The following is a 23,377-nucleotide window of genomic DNA, read 5'->3' as shown; positions in this document are numbered from 1 at the left end:
AAGCAGGGGCTCTACAATGTCCTCATTAGCTTGGTTTCCGTTGCTCCGTTCATGCAAATTTATTGAGGTTACATGCAAACTTCTCGTGATATTTGAAAGGTTCAAAATGCTCAAAAATGCTGTTAACATTATCCTAATATGGAGAAGGAAAAAAAACAGAAAATGTATCATAATTGTTGATTTGCAGCCGTGATGCAACAGTCATGATGCATCCTTCTTTTCCAGCATGCCACCTAGTGAAGACTGCGTGACAAAGATTTTCTACTCTTTTTCTTTGATATGTTAACCTTAACTTATCAAATAAAGACTCTCTCTGGAGGCAGTGTTTACTTCTAGTGTTTCTTTCCATTATTTGTATCCTGTTAAACTCTACCTCATGGATTATGATTAATATTTAAAAACAAAAACATTTGAGGGACATTTTGAGCATTTCAGCGACTTGTTTGTCTTTTACGCATTGAACTGCCCATTTGTGTGGTCCCTATAGTCCGTAAACTTGGAGTGAATAATTTGTCTATCATCATTTGTCTGTTGCAGACAAAAGCAAAGAATGACACAACATCAAAATGATAAATGATTTAGAAGTTGTCAAAAAACATTTTTTTTTATCTTTTTGATACCACATTCTGCAAAAGATACAATCTCTGTTAGTTTAATGATGGGCCTGTTAAATCTGTGCAAATAAATCAAGAAGACACCGTCTGATTCACAAAACTCACTAAGGGTTTGACTGCATCGTTAATGTGCAGCTGAGCAAAGCGGTGCTGTTTGAGCATCATAATGTCTGCTCATAATATGTTGGACTGTTGGTTTCATGATGGATAGCAAGTACTTGACATATGACATATTTTTAACTCAAAGAGAATAAGATAGAATACAGACAGATTGCACAAATAGATTGGCAACATTTCGATCCTTAAGGTTGCCCATGTATTTGTGTAATTTGACGTTGGAGTTTGCCTGCATTTTTTATAATTCACAATTAGAAATTACCCAAAATTTGGTACCTAGGACTTCTAGTTTTGTTGGCATGGAATCACAACAAAAATCGTTGAGTTTTATACAGATTAAAATTCTAGCATTGGGACAACCCTAGTTGATCCACATCTAGCTAGGCCCATTTATTGGGTGTTATCAAAAAGTTAGCAACTACTTAAGAGTTTGATGAAAACTACTTTGGACAAGAACTTGGCCGTCTTCGTCTCTCCGCAAATATTCTCCCTCCGCTTTGCTGCACTCCGCTCACTGTCCTCAAAGCATCCTCTCCTCATGAGATCTCTTCACTAATGAAATCAGTGCACCCCTTTAACTAATGTAGCCATGGCGACTATTTCCCAAATGAGCAAGGTGACCTTCACTGAATGCTTTCGGGGAAAATGCAAGCAGATTATGATTCACATCAAACAGGAAGGATCTATTTCATATTTAATAAATCTAATTTAATGTACACCCTGCTGTCGAATGGTGCCATGCAAATTAACAGTACAGGTCAAGGTGTGGATCTAATTGTAAAAAGGAAGCCATGGTCAATATTATCTCTAATGGAGGCTCTCAAGTTGCACTCAGTTGTGCAGATAATCCATCCAGATTGGTACATGTCATCGGGTGTGATTGACAGATAGGTTGTGTCCTTTTCATGTCTGTGAAGAGCTGCTGAAGGTTTTCTTCTGGTGGAAGTTTCAGTCCTGATTTTGTGGTTTTTAGCCACATTGTTTGATGTTCATGGCAAAATACTTAACTGTGGAGTAAGACTTCAATAAGCACAGATCAAACTGATCTAATGGATGTCATCGCAACATTTCATGTCGATGCCAAGGAGGACAAGAGTATTTATACAGATGTTGGATTGGACAAAAAAATAGTAAAACGTAGCAGGGAGACATTGAAGCAGAGACAGAAATATGGGCAGCGAGTCAGTCAGCTTGTTATAATAAGTGGGCCAGGAGGAGCTCTTTGGTTTTTGAACCAGATTCATGGCTCAACTTAAAAGTAAAAGACAGGCAGATTGAACAGCAGCAAAACAGACGGACGAGAAAATAACAAGTTAGCCAGGCACATGATTTGACCAACACAAATGAGCCAGAAGGTTTTCACTGAAACTGTCTCATGAGTTTTAATAACTTGGTGTTTTAAAATAACTGAAGTTTTATTATGACTAATTACAATAAGGAACCAAATGGAGCTGACTGAATATAGTATGATCTTTCTGTAAAACACCATATATGTAGTTTTGGCAAATTCATATCAACACAATAGGTGATTCATGAAGGTGATTTTTGTTGGTTACCAAGTGCTGTACGACAGAAGAGTCTGCAATGATGACATAACTACTGAACACAGATCACGACACAGTCTGAAGAGTTCCACTCATGGCTCTGGAGTCATCCAGTCTGGCTTCTTCTCTCCTCCCCATGGGTCTGATACAAAATCCATCTCCTCTAATAAGCAGCAAATGATCCACAACAGTTTTATTAGCCAGTCAAATCCCCGCAGTGAAATCATCTCTAACTGCGTCTCCACCTATGTTTTCTATATCAAATACACACACACACACACACACACACACACACACACACACACACACGCCCTGTGTGCAAGTTAGTTAACCGAGCCCTCCAAAGGCATCACAAGTTCACGTCACCAGAGAGGAAAAAGGGAATCATGATGGTAATGAAAACTTTTCAAAACAACTCAGCACAGCACAACCTACTTTTCTTCCGTCCCTGTCACTGGGTTTGTCCAAAATGTGCTAAAATCTGACCAAACACCCTGCTTCCAAATGCAGCCTGTTCTGTATTCAGTTGCTGTGTGTGTTTACTTTTCACAGCAGTCCCCATGCAATCTACAAATGGAAGCAATATATATATATAGCTCTCTTTAAACAAAACAATGACTGCTCTGACCATCCAGATAAACAGATTGTTACTGCAGGCACCAGTTCAAATCTATGAGGAATGCGAAAATGACGGCATCCATTTGGGGAGAAAATGGGTACACCGAACTCTTCTCACAACTGGGAAACTTACAGCGAGTCTGCACCTGTTTAAGGCTGACTTCAACAAAAATAGTGCTATTCTGATTATATATCTGGATCATGTGAAGCATGAATTATTCATGCTCGTCTTCAGACAGGCTGCTTTTCTTTGTTTTCGTCTCAAGAAAACAAACATGCAAATTACAGACGACCTTGTGTCTCTGGGAAGTTAACTTTACCCCACGGGAGCTGTGGCATATCTTCTGCCGTTTAATTATTTTTTTATTGCAGTGTAACCATTATCACCTTCAACTTACTTTGTTTTCCTCAATTATAATTCAATATAATTTACTTAATGGCTTTCATAACATTGAAGCTGCATTCTTCTGCAGTGAAAGAAATACTCCCAACACAACACAAAGCAAAGCGTCTCAAAGAGGTTTACTTCCTGCAGCCGAGTGTCAGATAAACGCGGTCATCTGCCCAGGTCAGCTAGAGTCTCCATGCAGACTCAATCATATTATCTGGTCTGTTAGTCTGTTTGTTTTAAGTGGTCTGTTTGTTATTTGCACACTGTAATGTCCCCGGTAAGTCATTCCCACTCACAACATTCCAGTCAAAATCCCATAAAAGCCGTTACACCCAAAAGTACTTTGAGTACAACTTAAAAACTGATAGATCCATTTACTTTACTGTTTTTTTCTCTGCAATAAAGGACACACTGTGTGTCTTTAGATTGTCTCAGCTTGTGGTCCAGCAGGCTTCTGCACCCTTCTGTGCCAATTAGATTTTACCCCGGTTCTTGGGTGCGGATTCGACTTACATTGCGATTTTAAAGTATTGTCATTGACTGCTATTGATTATTGCAATTTTCTTTTTACACAAAAACAAAAGTGGAATCATACGATAGGAGAGAGAGTAGAAAGAGAGTAACATTTCCAAAAACAAGTCAGTCTTTGCTTTTTCATCATCTATTAGTTTTTCTTACTTTCTATCAAAAACTTAGCTGCAACATCCAGGTCATCCAAGCCCACAAAGTCATTTTTTTTTCTGTGATAAAGCACCTGCTCTTTCTTTGTTACCTGGGCGATGAGTCCCGCCCCATCTCTTATTTGATTGGTTGCCTGATGTAGCCACATTTACCACCTAGATGAACGGTCAACAAAAACTCTGAACTCTCTGAAAAAGACGCCAGGGGGAAGCGTTTGCCTTCCAAGTACCCACACTGTGCTGATTTTGCTCTCTCTTCATTTGGAACAGCTCTGTAAAAAGATAAATGGATTAGGAAGTGTGCGGGCTTACCGCTGATAACGTCAGCGGGCTAATGTCAATCAATGAGCACCTCTCTCCCACAATGAGCACCTCTCTCTTTGTGGTTTTCAAAATCCTCCAATAAAAAATATTGATACTTTATTAAATCAAATGTCTCCCCACCCTAGTGCCAATATGAGCAATCATAGTTTTGATTTTATTGAAACCAGCAATCAAAACAAGCAAGCTAAATGCAACTTCCAAGTTGAAGATAGATGCTGTCTCAGATGTGTGTGCTTGTGGCAGCTCTTCAGATGAGAACTGACAGATGCGGCAGGAGACATGTGGGCCTTAGAGGCAAATCGTTCAGGGCCAAGATACTGAAAGGAAAAAGTGGAATCAATAGACGCAAACAGCATCTGTGCGAGCAAGAGAAAGAAAGAAAAAGACAATAGCAGGAATGAAAGAAAAGATTTTTAAAAATGGCAGCGAGTGAATCAGTGACTTTGTCAGTAAATCAGGAGATGGAGGAAAATATATATCTCAAGAGACAACACTGTTTGGTAGAGGGATAGAAAATTGGCGTGGTGAAAAAGGGAATAATCAAAGCTGAGGGGAGTAATCTGAGAAACCAAGCACCGTGCATAGGGTATTAAAGCTTTGCCTGACTGACAGTTCCCTTCATTACAGAGCAGTATATGTAGAACAGCCTGATCATGTTCAGGGAAGCCTTAAAGCTTTCTTTCATGTTGGTTCCTCTCAGTCCATTTCTTGAAGACAGTACTGAACCTGCCGACCCGCTATCTCTTTCAACCTAACTGCTCTATTACAACAAATGGGGGAGGTATGAGGCTAACAAATGTTGACTGCTTGATCAGCACGCCACTGAAAGACAGTAGTTCACATTAAAAGGTGTGCACAAGCTCTTTATCTTTCTCAACTCCTGCCCTATACACCTGTTGATTACTAGCAGAAGAAATACGGTTGTATAGTGTTATACATCTATCTGCTCAGTCCTACAGAGAAAATCATCTTTCATGCAATCCCTTTTTTCCCCCCAATAATTACAGTGTAGTTCTGAATACAGGACAATCCTACTTTTTCCATGAAACACATCTGAAAATCGTGTTCTCATCTTATAATCTTAAATGCCACTGTACGTTCAGGCAGCGCCATTCTTCTGTAAAGCGAGTGTACCGCTGATGACAGAGGCCAGCCGTCACCCACAACTACGGTGCCAGAGGGAGACACGGCGATGGTAGGGAACAAAGCTGCTCAAAGGTAGGTCAAGTTTACCGACAACTGAGGGCGAAGTATGATGCCAATTTTAAGATAATGGTTGTAAATGCAGCAGAGTAATTACACGTCTGTCAGGGAGTCGAGAAATATGGTTACATATTGTAATGTCCAAAAATTGTGTGCCCAAAAAGACAGTCTTTGAAACGCAAACAGTCTGAGAAAATCTTTCCCTGGTCATCGAAGTGGATGCTTTGGGGGAGGTTGAACACAGAGTGCGTGAAAATGTTGCTGATAGACGTACCCAAGGTGAGCAGCACCTGCTCTCAGATTTCAAAGAAGCTCTGGTCTTTTCAGCACTGTGTGATTAGATTGAGGACAGAGCAGTCACACCTCCTGAATCGGACGGGCAACGCTGACAAACACCCGCATTGTTGACAAGCCAACATCTGTAACTGTACACAAGAAAGGTGAGAAATCAGTGATTGTGAAGTCTACCACTACTATTAAACTAACTGCTAAACTGCCTACACATACGCAGGGCAATGGGTACCAACCTTGCTTCCAGAGGGCTGCCAAAGATCTTGGAGGTTTTTTTTGGGGGGGGGACATATGAACTAAAATCATGATAATACACTTACTGAATAGAATACAAATGTCTTTTGATAAGAACAATGATTCAGGATTTTACAAGAAATTGATGTGATCGCTCCTTTTACTTGTGGGTCCCTGGGGGGGCTGAGCTTTTCTTATATACAAAGGTTATAATCAAAGGTTAGGAAACACTGGGGGTAGGGAATATCCTGGTGGCCTAAAGCTAACTTATTTACTTATTGTAATACTTTTACTCTAAGACAACTCATTAACAGCGCATGCATGGTTCAGCAGGCGTCCTTTCATAATCATTTACACAAAACTGACCTCAGATTGATTGTTTGTTTACATTAAGCCCCACCTCGACATGCACACAATCAATACACCTGCCTATTTTAAAGACTGTGATTTACTTTGCAATTTCAAGAGGCAGGATTATCAAATATTTGGAGGCAAATAGGACAACACATCGATGCATCTTTGATGACTACTGAACATGATGCAAGTCGTACAGTTCTGCCACATCAAAACCAAGCACCTCTTTAAAAAGTTTAATCAGGGCTGACAAGTAATTTCTGTTTTCGTACCTCTCTGCACAGCTTTAATACAAACAGTCTGACAGAAATAATCAATAATTCATAGCTCTGTATGGCCGCTCTCAAAGCTATCAGCAGGCCCTAGACCAAAGCAGCCGTCAGCCCAGCTAGAGTCTTTATCACCCTGTTGGGTGTAATATGATCAGTACAGCACAGCCAGCCAACAGCTCAGGGAATCACCAAGCATCAAGCAGTCTACAGAGAATTTGGCTCGTAGCCTTTTAGAAGGCTGTCCTTCAGAAATTGCTTTCATGCATTTCATCAGCCCAGTGGACTACCAGTGAGGAAGACGCAGCCAAGAGAGATATGAAAAGCAAAAGCCTGTTCCTGCTGGTATACAAATTAGATGACCAGTCAACAAATTAGAAACCAGCTTCACTGTTGGAGCTCTGTTTCTATCTTAGATGTCACCATTTCTGCACAGCTCCTCTCTTTTTCAAAGCATCAAAACTTTCCTGGAGCAGGTCACACTCACTGGCCTATGGCTCCTGCTGGACAATGTCAAAGTTTTCACATCAGAGAAAAAATATTCCCAGAGCAGAATTACACTTTGCCCATCGAACAGCAGTGTTGTACAACAACAGGCGTGTGCATTAAATATTCATTTTCTCTGTTTGGAACTTCAATTAGTATTTACTTTGGACTTGACTTATACCGTTTTACTTTTCTAAATTTATGTTGTTATTAGGAATAAACAGAATTGCATGATCACAGAGAATTATCTGGCCTCAACATGAAGACAGCAATCCTTGCAACCACTTCCTTTGTTCTGACACTTACATTACCGGCAATCAGAGAACAGATTTCCGTTGTCACTTCGCACTCCAGAAATGAGCATCAGAGGCTGCTTAACTGTCACATTTGTACTGCTTGTGTAATGTGCAGACTATATCACACAGAGCATGCCATTTGGTTTGTGGCATTTGTATGAGAATTTCAAGAATTTTATGGAGGTTAAAATAATTCTCTCTTTGTAAAATAGACTGCCCTTTTCTACTCGATGTCCTTTGGATAGAGGATAACTTTCTAAAGATATTTCAGAAGCCTTTCATTACCTTAAACGCTTTTTCATTGTGTGGATCAAATCTGGCCATTGCAGATTTAACATCAACTTCACCACTAAACAATGGAGACATGATCCCTGATATTTTAGAATGACTTTGGGGAATTTCTTTTTTTTTTTTTTGAATTACAGTTTAAGTGTGTCACTTCCTACTTACAGACAAGGCTGACAGGCACATTAAAACAGTGACTGTATATACCATGGACTTGCTAATGGATTCTAAGTAGCTGTCTCATTACGGTTTCCAATGAGGGTTTTTGGTTATGTTCCATCCACTTAGTTAAAGGCATAAAAAGAACTCTCCATCAATTTATCCGCATGCACATTTTGTACAACCAGTGGCACTTCATATGCATGTTTGTTAACCCTTTTCTGTACACAAAGTACTCTTCAATATTTTATATTGTATACGCTAGGGAAGGAAGGAATCTCATCTCTTGTAGAGCTACAGATACCGTGTATAGCTGTCCGAAATAAAACACTAATTCTTATGAGCTTCATTTTGATATTCATTCCGTCTGTAAGCATGATGCTTTCACAACACCTTGGGAAGTTGCAAACAAAAGATCAAGGCTGCAGCACCATCACCTGCCAATATAACACACCATGTATGACGCCTAACCTTTTCTACTACCCCCCCAAGTAGCTTTGGTTTTACTACATGTTTGATGGTCAGAAATTGACTTCCCACTTCAATGTGCCTGCTTCAGTACCTGCTCGTCTCTCAAAGCCTTGGTAATTCACAGAAGGACAAACTCAATACACCTTACTTTTTTGCCTGAATGCACAGGTCAATAAGAAGTGGAGAAGAGGCTGGCTTTTGCATAATTATTGGCTCTGCCTGCCTTTCATATATACTGACACCCAACAGAAAAATGTATGATGACCCAGTTCATTAACTGGTGTACATTATGTGTTATACCTATCAATGCTAATGGAATGTTTCATACCATGTTGATTATGTGTTCATTAGTACGTTCTGGACGTCTTTCGCATGCCTGGGAGTGCAGACAAAACGGTAGATCTGTATAGAGCCTGTTCTGTAGTAGTCTTTGCAGTATAACTATGATTATGGCTGGGGCTAAAGTTATATATAGCAACGTACCCAATAGCAGTTCCTGCTTTTCTCTCACTAACACCCTCGGGATCTGGCGACATAGCCAGGGGGTTATGCTTTTATACTGGCTAAAGCCCTCTCCCTGCGATGACAGCCACAGGAGGAGGGGAGGGTGGATGCTGGAGAAGAATTCGGTGCCTTTTCAATGCAGAGCACTGAGCAGAGAGTGAAAGGGATACATTTTCCAATCCGCTTTTTCTCAACAGACAAACTGTCCTGATGGAGAACTCTCAGTTCCCTCTTCCATTATACTTGGTCTTGATATTTCCGTTTCCACCCACTGAAATGGACAAGCTTTGATTGGGATTTGACGGAGTGAAGTCATCATCCTCCTCTTCACCGACATCTCCACATATAAAGAACACCCCCCCCACCCACCCACCCGCCCTCCCACCCCCTGCAGCGTCCCTATGGCAGGGACAGGCAAGCAGTGGGAGAAGGAATGGGAGAAATGCCATCTCCCCATCACAAGATGCTCCAGATTCTTGCTGAGGTCTCACAGAGGCCTTGAGCAGCATCCCGGCCCTGCCCACATTGTGACACATTTGGGTGATGTGTTTTACCTTGGGGCTGCTGGACCTTGCACTAAACCAGCTGCTCGGCCACACACAGCAGCGTCTGCAATCCTCCAAGGGAGAGATTTGCTGTCTCTCTCTATACGCAGGATTGATACCAAGGGAAAGTGTTGAGCAAGTAACTGGCTCTTCTTATTAGCGTTCCATGGGCACACCGCCTCAGAAGTTGTTTAGATCTGTCTCTTATAATCAGGAAATACGTCTTGTCTGTCTAACTCACAGCAACAGCTTGATTGCTAAGCTTTTCACGTGACAGTATGTGACCTGCTTTAACTCAAAAAGTCAATTAAATGCATAGCTTAGACCCAAAAATCTAATTGTGCACCACTTTTGTTAAAAGGGCCTACTGTGTATGCAACATTTGTTTCAAGCCAAAGAGGAAGAGTCAGCCTCCGTCCATTAGCTGTGTATCCACAAAGGCCATTGAAAGGCTTTCAAATCAATACAACTAATGCAATAAATGTCAGGGTGCAACTTCACTGGTGTTTGGACGATACAATCAATAAGGCAATATGCCAAGAAATGTTGATTAAACAATTGATTATGAATTCTAAATGTCTATGAATCATTTTCTATCTTTAGGTTCCAGTAAAACTTAATACACAACAAGAAAAGCTTCTGATGCAGACTAAACACGTTTCAGTGCAGCTGTTCTGCTTTCAAGCAACAGCTGCCATTTGGATTGTCAACAAAGATGTATTGTTTTTCTGAACAATGGGCCACAATAGGAAGAGTATATCAAGATGCAGATTACAAGATGTGTTCATTTAGGTGACTGATAAAAGCTCGCGTCGAGTCACAGGGTCAGAAAACCTGAAAATCAACAGGATTCATCTATTGATCATCTGCAAATAATGGAATGCATGGCGGCACATTTAACAAGCACTTTTAGCAGGGTGTTTATATTCATGTATATATGCTGGAGTGCAATGTGTGACATATTTTATTAGCCTAATGTGTTAAATTTGATTTGATTACATTTCTCCATTTGTAAGCCCCCTTCCTAAGGCTAATGAAAAGTGCATGCGCGCGATGCATTAACATTTCCTGTTAAATTTCACTTGGGTTTTTTTTTTTTACTAAAACATGCTTAATGCTTTCATAGGAAGGGTGTTTTTGTGCAGCACACCACTTTGCAAAGTCACTTCCATCTGTTCTCTTACACTCCCTCCCTCCCTCCCTCCTTGGCTTCTCCTCCATGTGACTGCTCTGACTCTGTGACAGTGACCGTTCTGTATGTCAGCTCGACTTCTCCAGTTCACCGGTGACTGGACCTGCAGGCAAGTATCACTCACACATTAACCACCTTTTTCTATAAATGGAGAGCGGCAGAAAGACAGAGAGAAGCGGCGATCTGTTTGACAGAAATCCACATCCGCTACAGTCACTTAAACTAGGGGAGCTGAGGTGACCTTCTCAGATTTCATTTTAGTAGCCCTTTCTCTCTCCCTCCTTCCCAGAACAAGTGAGTAATTAGAGCAGAAACATTTCCCCAACCACCAGGGCTGTCTGAGTGCAGAGCTGCTTTTGTGACTATCTGTATGCAGGCAGCCTTCACTGAAACATTGCTGCTGCCGCCGTCGTCGTCTTTTTACAGTAACTGCTCTGTTCAAGACGTGCAGGAAAATCTGAGGAAACCAGCACTTCTCGTACTGTATGTGCACTGGGATTATCCGTGTTACGTGCAGCGTGTCAGATTATTGGTGTCACTTCAGAGAATATGCTCACTCTGTATGTTAGTGGTGTGAAGTCCTTCTCCTCACAGAGAGCAGGTGGGTCATTTAACTGAACAAAAAGGCACCATGCTACCTAGTGATATCAAGCTAAGTGCTTTTAAACCCTGGAGATCACTAAACACTATGGTAGCTTGATAAACATACAAGGAGGCTGCCTGTGTGTGTGTGTGTGTGTGTGTGTGTGTGTGTGTGTGTGTGTGTGTGTGTGTGTGTGTGTGTGTGTGTGTGTGTGTGTGTGTGTGTGTGTGTGTGTGTGCATGCATATGTGCGTGTGTTGCGTTCAGGGCTCTCACCTGGTTAACGCCTACCTTTCATTCCAATCAGTCTCTTTTGTCATTCTACACCAAGTACATCCATCCATGATAAATGTGCCAGATATAGGCTGAATAAGAAATGTAAGCATGAACGTATCACTCTGCTTACTGTGTTCAACTCCCTCCCACTTGCTATTTTCCTACTTTACTTTTTAACCTTCCTTTTTAGAGCTCACAGTCATCTCTCTGATCTAAATAAGGATGTCTGCTCGTTAATGAGCGACTATTGAAACAGAAGTTTCTGAATATTGTGATTGACAGTGTGGAGAAACAGAAAGCGAGGGGCTCTTTAAACGCCATACTCTATGTCTCATTCTTTTTTTTTTTCACCTTTATCACATCGGCCGATAAAGCATTAAGCCTACTTTATCCACCATCTCTTTACCCGTACAGTAGCACACAGTGAATGCTCTCCACACACAAAAAAAAAAGTGCCGTAAAACAAAAAGGTCGACCGCAGACTGAACCAAAAAATGAAGTAAATGACCTCAAAGTTGGGACTAAATACAAGCCAAAACATTTATAAGCCCTCGCGCATCAATCACACACACACACACACACACACAACGCCCATCGCCGTCTTCATCTTCATCGAGGCAAATTAGAAAGAGACAGAAGAAAAGGGGGGGAAAAAGCAGTTTTTCTTCCTCGTTGCCCTTACCGTCGAAGACCTTGAAATGACGACGGCCAAGACATCCGAGATTTCTTCAGTCCGGGTCGGTGGCCCGTGTCCACTGCGTAAGTCCGGTCCATGTTCCTTGGGCTGAGGTATCTCTCGGTGTCCGAAAAGCCTCTTTGTCTCACGCGGTCGTTCTTGCGCACTGCCAGCGCGTGGTGGAGCGGAGAGAGCGTCGGCTGGTTCTGCTGCCTCCACAGATGTTTGGGCGCCTTCGCACTCACGCCGGTTCCGCCGCCGGCGACCAAAGACGCTGTCCCCACACTCGCGCAAGCAGGGTCCATCCTCCTCGAAACTTTGGATTTATATTATAGCCTATCTTAAAATAAATTAACACTTACAAAAGGTGGCAGCAAAGCATGTGGGGTTTTTATCAATGCGCGTTTAGATGTGTTTGATTTACATTTAGAATATAGAGCTCCTTAATCGAAATTTTTAAGCACGGGAGTTACTGAGACAACTTTTCTTTCGTCACAGTGGGTGCCTCACGTCCAGTTTGATTTTTTTTTTTTTTTGGAACTCACGTGATGATTTTTAACTCCATCAACTTTATCTCCACTGCTCTGCGTAAAAACATTGAACAGGGGGGAAAAAATGAATCCATTTACGCATCACGTTATCACCTCGCTACCTGCGGTTTTTGGGACAAGGAAGTGTCCCTGGACGAGAAGCTGTCAATCGTATTTGGTGTCCAAGTGCTCCTCGCTTCCCTCGTGCACGCCCATTTCAGCAAAGGTGCAGCGACAGACACAAGAGTGCAAAATGTTCAGTTCAGGACGGTCCACACCGGCGGGTCATTTCTCTACAATTTCACACACAAACTTCCTCAAACCCCAGAGGCTGATGCTCACTTAACGCAAGGTGAGCGTAAACCCATCCAGACATGACAACAATGTTCTTCCCTGTGCATGTCCCCTGCAGGAAAAAAGGGCGGCGGGATATAGGGAACAGGATAGTGCATTAAACATGAGGGACCCACCCAAAGCACCTCCCCCTGGAAGCCTCAAAGAGGGGAGAGCCAGGTGGACAACACATAAGAAATACAAAAGCTTAAAATTGGTTTATCATAAAACATTATTTATTTTTTTAGTGTTTCTCTATCACGAATATGTTTGTAACTGCAGACATTAAACGCACCACAGGTAAAAACGGTTCACCCTTCAGTGACTTAATTAAATGTGGGTTATTACAGGATGGAGGTCTGTGCCTGTGATGTGCACGGGGTGCAGATGATTGCAAACATCCAGAAACCTTGTTTCATCTCTTCTCCTCTGTTCTGTTTGTCATCATTTCCAGGGGAGAGGGGACTTTCAGGGAAGACTGCTCTCATTCCTCCCTCTCCCTACTCTCCCCCTTTCTGCTGAAGCACATTGCTCTGCAAACTTACAGTGTGGGGAATGCAATCTCTCCTGCTGTAACAGCAGAAACGTAACCTGGAGTGAAAAAGGCGACTCAAAGCAGAAGAGGCAGGTAAGTGCGATGATGGTGGGACAGCACAGAGATCATTCAGGAGCACATATGTGGCATGCATGTGCAGCTCATGTGTGGACAGGGACTCACTGATACAGCACTTATAGTTGACCAAATGCTGTGCACAAACTCAGGACTGACCTGTATCTTCATCTGTATATTTATTTACTAGTATTGTGTACTTGCAATTATATTCCTCTTTCTTTTGTTCTTTTTGATAATGGGATAATGGCTGAAATAAATATTAGTGAGGTTGATAATTAGTAATTTCCACCTGATTGGTATCTGTGTCAATACTGACCTTATTTAGTAGAGCTGGTAATAAGCCCAACCCGACTGTCATGGAGAGTATGTTTTTTTAGTAACAGCACGATTTTATAGACCTGTGAGATTAATGTAATCAAAAACTGTCTCTAGTTTAGAAGCCGTGTGTAGTTGCAGTTTCCTTTTACATAAACTTTTCATACAGGGAGCTGTGAACATTTGATTTAAAAAGAGTACTGCTTTCCATCAGTAGAAACAAACATGCAGGATTTAGTAGTTTGAGAGAGATAGTGTGATTGGTATCTATACAGCAAGTATATGACTCTCTTTGAGTATTTAGAAAAGCGCTATATAAATCAAATTTATTATTATTATTATTATTATTATTATTATTAGTTGATGTGTTAGCTGAAAGCTGGTTTTTAACCCAAACTGAGACAATATTCAACACTTTTATGGATATTTGTGCAGTCATTTTTTAGTATAACTTCATATATTTAGTGTGAACGTAAACAGAACACAACTTCATCCACTTTATACCTGTTAGGTAATTTATAGTACCTGCCAATAAGGCTCTCTTGGGACTAGACACTACAGACAGAATCAATGCTGATGTATTTCGAGGCAATTAAGGATATAAATGATTTCAACATCTTTAACCGTGGTGTGGTTTTTAAAAAGCTGTGATACTGTCAAGTGTTTTGTTTTTTTCTCATTGAGAAGAGGTAATAATAAAATCACCTTTCCTATTTTAAGGACAAGTTGTTTTGTGAGCATCTAAAGAAACACTAAACTATGTGTTACTTCCAGGCGAGGACAGGAAGAGTGCAGACAAACTTATTAAGCCACATTCAATGTTAATGTGACTGAAATACATATCTGGAGCTTTAAGTCTTGCACATGTTCCATCTTTCATGCTTCAGGGCAGTTGAATTCTCCCTCACATCTCTGTTGAATTATAGATGAATTGATCTTAGTAACATTCAGCTTGATGGTCTTTGTTGAAATGACCACATCACACATTTTCTCCTCCTGCCAATGCTTTATTTACCCATGTTGCTCATACCTTTTAGGCTCTTTTATCAAAGCAGTCAGATTAGCTTGACGTGGTGTTTACAGTGGGGAGGGACTAATGCCCTACATGCTTTTTGCAATACAAGGCAAGATCATTTTTGAAGCACCATTCATGATACTTGAAACACTGGTACCAAATACGGATGTTCTCATTCTATAAATAATACAGTGCTCTAACCAGATTATCTTGCCAATTTGATTTACAGCGTCGCTACGTCATGACTTCTCACGGTTGCACTTCTTCAGTTAATTAGATATCATCATGTGTCATAATATTTTTGTCTTGTAAGATATCAATTATCACAGAATCCCTGTATCATGATTATATAGTTATCCTGGACCACGTACTCTAAATGGTCGCTCATTTTGAGTTACCCCTGCAAAATTAAGAAAAACATTTTCCCCTGGCATATAGTGTGTAAGTGTGATCTCTAGTGATTGTAGATTTTGTTCTTAGCTAAGAACAAAACTCAGATAAGTTGTGAGTGTCAGAATCTTCTTGAAAAGTGCACAAGTGGGCTTCAGGAACAAAGTTCTCCTGGTTGTTGAATGAGGCCCCATGAGGGCAAGAAAAGAAAATATAAGACATTCAAGTGCAAAATATATTAAATATATAATCGAAAAGCTCTGTATCCTTTTTGCAGTATGAAAGGGATTTGAGATAAAACCTAAAATGTTGTTGAGCTAATGCTGTATTACGCCGCAGATCACTTTGATTTCACGGCACTTGTACTTTTAATTGGCTTCTGCACGCAAATGATGACAGAGAAACCTCTTATTTGAGAGAACAAAAGAAAAGAAAAGAAAAAAACCTTTATTGAAAAATGGTGAATTCCATCGTTTAAAGTGGAAAAGACGGTTTCAGAACCTGTCCTCCTTCAAACATTTGCACAACATCAATTCAATTTAGCTAAACCTTTTCCAGCCAAGGTGACACGATCTTTAAAGAGGGGTCAGTTTCACACACTTGGGAAGAGTTTGCCCTTTTTCTAAAGTTCACATCAAACTTTTTTCAGAGAGGAAGGTCAGCCGATACATCTACTGCCTTTCATTTTTTGGCATTATCAGAATGACTGAAAGTAAATTATTCTGTTTGGATTATCTCCGTTATGGCCAGCGGGTTTTTTTTTATCCATGAAAACTAAAAAAAGAATACTTTGACTGTGTGACACACCTAGTTAGAGATATCCATATCTGAGGCTTAGAAAAAGTATTCTGAACTCCTGGAAAGAACATGTTCTTGATATTTAAGCAGAAGTTAATACGCAGATGAAACTATATCAGGTCTGTTTTGCATCTGTGTTGTTCTGCCTGTCTAAATTTGTAATCTAGCACTTAGTGACGCCAGCTTTTCTTGTTTTCCTAAGTCCCCAAGCCAATAACACTTGTTTTTAAAGTCTGTCCACCTTTAATATATTCTCCAATCAAAGCAGTTTTTAACAAGCTTGGTTCGTATTAATAAGCTGTACCTCACTGCTCTCTTTGTCTATTGTTTTGTTTTTTCTCTCACTGAGTCACTACAGGTCCTGTCATCCTCGGTAAAAAAAAACAAAAAACGACAGAAACAAGTATGTCGGGAAAAGGAGTAAGCTGGTGCATTTTCTCTCTCATCTGGCACATGATGAGCCAGTGTTATGCAGGTAGCACAACCCTGATGAGATCCAGGAGAGGTTGATGGAGATACAGAGGCTTTTGAAACATGTGATGACTATCAAAGACCAAGCAGAGAAGCACCACTTTCTCTTTGATGGACAGGGTACAATAGCAGTCCAGGACAATGGGGATTTTCCACTGACAGATAGGTGTGACCACTGAATTTGTAAGCTATTTTCCGACTGTCTGGATATATTTCTGGACCGCTCACTGTGTAAAATTATGACTGTCCCACTGGACCGCTTCCTTTGATAAAAAATGCTGTTTGGCATGTTTGTTTCTGTCCCTCCTCAGAGAATCAAGCTGGTTGGAGACTGTGTTTCTGTCTCTGCCAAACCTCATTTCATCGAAACCACTCTGACACATTCTTCAGCGGGCTGGGTGTGATTCTTCTCGCAGTCATTGTATGCTCATGTTTTCCCAGCATGAGAGACTGCAAGTGCAAACTGAAAGTACTGCTCAACATTTCCAGTACACTTTCCTACTCTGTTTTATAACTAAGAAAACTCTATATCTCAGATTTTAAGGTCACACATACGTTTAAATAGTTTAATTTAAAAATGAAATAAAAGACACTGAACATGAAATGAATTTTGGGGGGATTTTTATGCCTTTTTATTTAGAGATAGGAAAGTTCACATTGAAGTTGGGGAAAGAGAGAGAGAGAGAGAGAGAGAGAGACAGAGAGAAAGTAGGGCAAAAAATGTGGGAAAGGAGCCACATGCCGGACCCAAACCTGCGCCACCCACTTGGAGGAGCACATCCTCTGCACATGGGGCAAGGCGCACCCACCACTAGGCCACCAGCACCCCACGTCAAATGCACTTTAGATTAATTGAAACCATTGTGCAGCGTGAGAAAAACACTGTGCAGCACAGATCTTTGCTGTAATTTCCTGTGAGAGGCTGCGCCGTTCTTCTGTTCATCAGGTTTCAAATGGTGAATTGCATTCTGTGTTAAGATTAGTAAGTGACGGCGGTGACAGAAATAAATCCACAGGCCTTGTTATTTGGTGAGTCACACTCCTTACAGCATGTAATCAGTCAGGCATAATTTAGATACCAGTGGTTTGCATGTTGTTTGTCGACTATATATCTCAGATGCTTTGAATATCTGCCAACCAATAATCAGACCATTATTGACGTCCCATATTTCAGGCAGCTACTGCTTTCTGTTCATTTCACTAAATGAAACTCGATATGAAGAGACCTGAAAGTTGTGTTGCTTGGTAAAGGTAATCCATCACAATAACAATCTGACGTGTTTCCCTCCACACAAAAACACACAATGACACGCCTATACCAAGATTAATTTACAGCCCACTCCACAACCAAAGCTATAAGAACCCTGTCTTTATAAGGACCAGTGTGAACGAGTCTGGGGTGTCTAATGGAGGAAAAAATGAATATAACCTTTAAACGTATGTTTCCATTATTATACAATCACCTGTAAATACGAATCACTGTGTTTTAGGTACTTCAGAAAAATCTATTTTATCTACAGCGGGAGTAGGTCTTGGAGTCAGCCATGTTTCTACAGAAGGCAGAGCATTTTGTGTTTTCTCACCACTGCAGGTTTCACCGATGACTAATTAAAACATGGAGGTAGTCAAAGTGATGTCACTCGTTGGTTTATGAAGCCCATCAATGGTGGTCACCATATTGGAAATGCTATTAAACTACCTCGTCATCGATCTCTGGAACCAGGCAAAGTTGGAGCTGAGGCAAGCCTAAAGCCTCAAAGCAAACAGCTACAATGTGTTCGACTGTCGGTCAGCTCAGGCACACCCTGAGCTTTATAGAACCAGGCTGTAAACAGGTTTATTTCTGCTGTCAAAGGAAATTCTGCTGCATTTTAATTTGGGACCTGATGGGGAATTATTGATTCTTTTAATCTATTTATTTATTTAAATGATAGACTATTATTATATATTTAAATTGTTTTCACTTATTTATATCATGTTTTTCAAAGTCTTCAGAATGTTTAAATGTTAAGTTTCAATACATGCATGTGTGCAGATACATTAATGAGTAAGTGTGTTTTATAATCGTGACCTCAATATCAATCTAAATAATTGGGATTGTGTTTTTTTTTTTTTTTTACCAAGCAGCGGTCACTGCTCAACCTGCAAGATGAGTGTCAGGTACTTAGCTGGATACAATGTAAGTCCTCAGTCACCGCTCACAGGTGCTGTATTGATCTATGAAAACACTCCACTCCTCTTCACCTCACCAGCTCTAATTACCCAATCCTGACAGGCATGTTGTTCACAAAAGACACACACATACACACACACATAGACACACACACACACATCGTCCTACCTGCTTGTGTCAGCAGAGGTAATGGCGATGAGTGGAGGGGTGCGTAGTGGCAGTGTTGTTGGCCGCGGTGGGACTGTGACTGTGTCTGGCTCCGATTTGCGATCATAGTAGTACTGTTCTGCCTGTCTGAAGGCCAAAGGGGGCAACTGGACAGTCCGGCAAGACAGCCTCCGCACCAGGAAAGACTCCATGCAGGTGACGGGCCCCGGTTCAGGGGAGTCAGATGACTCATCGGACACCTGGATAAGGAGGAAGAAAGGGTGGTTGACTTCACTGGTCATTTAGTCTGAATGCCAATTTACATTTATCAGACTAGTCTGAAAGTAAAAGAAGAACACTCAGGAAACATTCAAAATTGTCTTCGGGTAACATTGTCATTTGGTTTGCCAAGTGTTGCTAACATAAGCAGAGCCAGCACCATCAGACTTTGGAACTCCCTGCAGCTTAAATGTGACCACGCATTGCTGCAGTCCATATGCCAGCATAACCTGACACATCCCACATGCATTAATATCTCAATTTACTACATCAAAATGCTGCCAGACCACGCTGCTCCTACTAGATGTTATCTGTGCACTGTGCTTGTTTACATCTGGGTCATAGAGCTGGTACAGGATGCTAATAAACCAGAGCTACAGACAGTCTATGGCTACAGCCCCAGGAAGTAGCTGCTTTGCAGTTTGAGCAAAATATTTGACTGGCATCAAGGCCACCATATAAAATATGAATAATGTTTTTAACTGAATAGTTAGCTTAACTGTTAAGTTAATTCGTTTTGTGTCAAATTCCTGGAGACCTTAAAACTTTTTGCTTGACCTTATATTTAGTTCACAGAATCATTTTTTTTGGGTTGTTGCATTTTGGTTTTCCTTCATTTATATTTGTAAAAATTACACCATAACGTCTTGCATTGGGATCTATAAATGGCTTATGTACTTTAATTTATTGATCACAACAATTTTGAGAATGATAATCATAAATGAATCAGCAGGAAACTAAAATAAGTTATGCACAAAATATGTAAATATAAATAAAAGAGAACGAGGAATCAAAAGTAAAAATGAAAGAGCAGAGAGGGAGGGAAAACTACTGATAAGAGTTTGAGGTGCAGCATCTGAAAGCTGTGTACATGTGAGGTGAAACCAAAGGGAGAGGAGAAAAACTCATTCTACAGTAGCGAGTTAACCTGGAGGACACACTTCAGGTGGTCAATGTGTCATTAAGTGGTTATCGGAAAGGCTGATGCTTCTGCAGAGAGAGCAGGAGCAGAGCCTCTTCTTTCAAAACAAGACTGATTCCAAGCAATTCTCCTGCCTTAAAGTCAAAGTGTAACTGTATTTATGCTCCTGGAAATCAGTTTAGAGACATCAATCTTATTTTGAGAAGGGCCAAACAAATTACTTGATGCAATTTGCATATTTTTCATATGCAAATTGTTTTTGCTCTTTATTGCCCTAAAGCACCTTTTTTCCCCCTCCCTGCAGTTATTGAACACACAATACAACCTAGACTTTTCTGCAGAGAAGGGAGCCCAGGAGAAGCTCCATTTTGTGTCGTTTCTTTGTAACTCTGTCCTTAGGGAAGGCAGAGAGGTAATCACTTGTTTGCGTATTGAGTGGTTCCTGGACTATCTTTGATCCGGGACCTGAATACACAAGCACACATACAGTATATGGAGTGAGCCGGTGAGGCAGCATGATAAATTGAGGAAGAATTATGCAATTAATCTAAAAGGCTAACCACTGGGAGGTCTCATTTGTTCTGCATGAATAACAACGCTCCCCCAGTAAGTAAGGGTCAACTGTTAACATTTACATCCACAAAGCAGGTGATACAGTGCACTGCTGTGTCACCTACTACTTTTTACACACATTTAATCACTGACTCAGTTAAAAGCCAGGGTTTGCTCCAAGACCACTGGCTGGTTAACTATTTTTCTTTCCCTCTATCCTCCTTGCTGGAGCCCTTTTCACACATGAACAGCAAATGTTCAGGCTGAGCTGCATGTGTGAAGGCAAACAGATGAATTCTTCACCACTACTTAATAGGACTTTATCCTGCCAGCCTGCAAGATTTTTTTTTTTTTTTCGCAACAAGTCAGGGTGAGTCAATGTATGAACATGCATTTAGGAAAATTCAACACAAGCAAGTTGGCGGAGGTTGATGATAGTCAACATCCTCAACTGGTGCATGAGCGGAGAGATCTTTGTGTAACGTCATAAAGCTGCTTCATACTCTTCTGCTAAGCCAGCTCGTTCTTTCCCACCTTTTCCATGCCACTGTTGCCAAGTTCTTGCTCATGGTGGATTCATGTTTGGTCTCTGTAAATAACATGACAAGAGAGAACGGTCTAGACCTGCTCTTTATGTAAAGTGTGATTGTGTAAAGTTGTGCTTTGATCATTTAATCATCGGACATGCAGCTGATCAGAAACTTTTACAAGATGTCGCTTAGGTCACTGCTTTGCTAACTTTGCCAAAAAGGCAATATATCACTTCTTGTAAAAATCCAGAAGCAACAGCAAGCTGAATTAAATCAACTTTTTCTTGGTTTGGCCGTTTAAATGAGTAGACAGTTTTCATACAGTGGATTGATTTGCTGTGCCCAGTAGATTTGCTCAATGGTGAATGCCTGGGGCGGCCTGCAGAGTGAAAACCCCTTTCTGCCCTCCAATTGCTAACAGATGAATTATCCTGGCAGTTAGCACTACGTTCTGCCCCTTACAGCTTTATACTTAATACATCTCTATTAGACCAGTAAGACTTCTCAGAGCACCGTATTGTGTGCGTGTGTATATGTGTGTATATGTGTTGGTCTTGCCTTTTCCTCTTCGTCGTGACTGCTGTACCTCGCCCTAAATAGCACAGCAAAAACACTTCACCCTCACTCCCCCGCCCCCTCCACCCCTGCATCCATCAAGATGCCAATCTTCATCCAGGAAGCCATTGAGCCTTTCATTCCTACCTAATTACCTGTATTAGGCTCATTGCCATAGACTCCAGTTAACAGAGCGGCCGACATGATTAACCCTCTCTCTTCAACAGGCTGAAGCTAAAGCAGATGGATGATGGCTCTCAGGAGTCCATAAAGTGAAGACAATATTGAACATTAACTCCTTTGACACATTTCTAGAGGCTACTTAACAATTTATGTAATGGTCCTTTACTCCTTTTGTTATTCTGACAGTGGTTAGAGCACGGCTTTTAAGGCATTTAGTTTCTGCACTACACATAATAACACATTTTTTTTTTTTTTTAAATATGAACATCCATTTAAATTGTTTTCATATATAAAAAGAAAAGGCCTACACACACTTATTCTTACCAAAACACCTTTGTATAAACTCTCCAGTAAGTGTGTTATCATGATTTTAGTTTATGTGCAAAATGTCATTTTAACAACCTCAGAGCAGACAGAAACGTGCACCCTCCCTGAGATCTTTGGCGTCCCCTATGGGGGGCCCCAAACCCCAGGTTGGGAAACATGCTTTACACGGAATAAGGTAAGCATGAATGCTGCAAAGCGTAGTCACTAAGTTGCAAGCTGTCACTTGACAACTGAGGGCGTTAAAGTGTCATGAAAGAATATGTTAATAATAACAGAGTCCCTGGATGAAGTCAATTCAAACGAATGGCATGCTTAAACAGTTTTGTTTTAGTCACCTCAAAGAGCATGACACAGGAGAGTGCAGTGAGAAGAAATGTTAGGACATCCCACTGTGTGTGTGTGTGTGTGTGTGTGTGTGTGTGTGTGTGTGTGTGTGTGTGTGTGTGTGTGTGTTTTACGAGTGCAGTAGATTGTACAAACCGTCCTACATTATCACTCACTTGTGTCTGTGAAGTGGCTCTTCATAAGTGGGATCAGTGAAAGGTTAATTGGTCTGCTGTCACTTCTCTGAGCTCTCGTGTGTACTTCATGTGCCGTGGTCAGATCAGAATCTGTTCACGTTCTTACTACAAGACTGCACCTCATCAAGCTTTGTACCTTTAAAATAAAGCCATTTGATATGTAAGCAATCTGAGAGTCAGGCGTAGAAATCAGTTTTGAAATCAAATTCTGCCTTGACTTTTTAGATCAGACTTTCTAAGAACAATTTCGATACAATCCGGTTTATAAACAGATTCTGGATTAGCCTTTAGTTCTGCACTGATCATATGATGTTTACATGAACAGTGGAGGCCATATTTTCCATTTAATTTTGTCTCTGCAACATTCAAGATATCACAGAAAGATTTACACAATATGCATAGTATATAACAACTCCTCAAAAAAAGATTGGAAACGTTATTTCGGTCACTTATTACGCCCCTTTAATAATACCAATTGGTGTTGTATTTTATATCGTTGGAAAGCCTGATTAGTCACCTTTACAACAAGGTATAACTTGTAAGGATCGTGCATTCACGGAATGTGCAACACAGCTAAACGTGTGAGTAGCGCTCTAAAAGAATGTGCCCAAA

General features: G+C 40.8%; 1 protein-coding gene across 3 annotated transcripts in view; it reads right to left on the bottom strand.

The window, feature by feature from the left end:
* pde4d (phosphodiesterase 4D, cAMP-specific) overlaps positions 1-23,377 on the bottom strand; it is a 204,665-nt gene that overhangs the window by 146,528 nt on the left and 34,760 nt on the right. For 2 of the 3 annotated variants that reach the window (XM_061038800.1, XM_061038799.1), the window contains exon 3: positions 18,918-19,156. In XM_061038800.1, coding sequence (XP_060894783.1) covers positions 18,918-19,156 — 239 coding nt within the window. Of the gene's footprint in view, positions 1-12,117; positions 12,432-18,917; positions 19,157-23,377 lie in introns of those variants that run through there. The other variant, XM_061038798.1, reaches the window with a different exon arrangement.

The sequence above is a fragment of the Labrus mixtus genome, chromosome 5 (assembly GCF_963584025.1).
Source record: "Labrus mixtus chromosome 5, fLabMix1.1, whole genome shotgun sequence".
NCBI lineage: Eukaryota > Metazoa > Chordata > Actinopteri > Labriformes > Labridae > Labrus > Labrus mixtus.
Note: the sequence above shows the minus strand (reverse complement) of the source record. Positions and strands in the feature narration are given on the sequence as shown.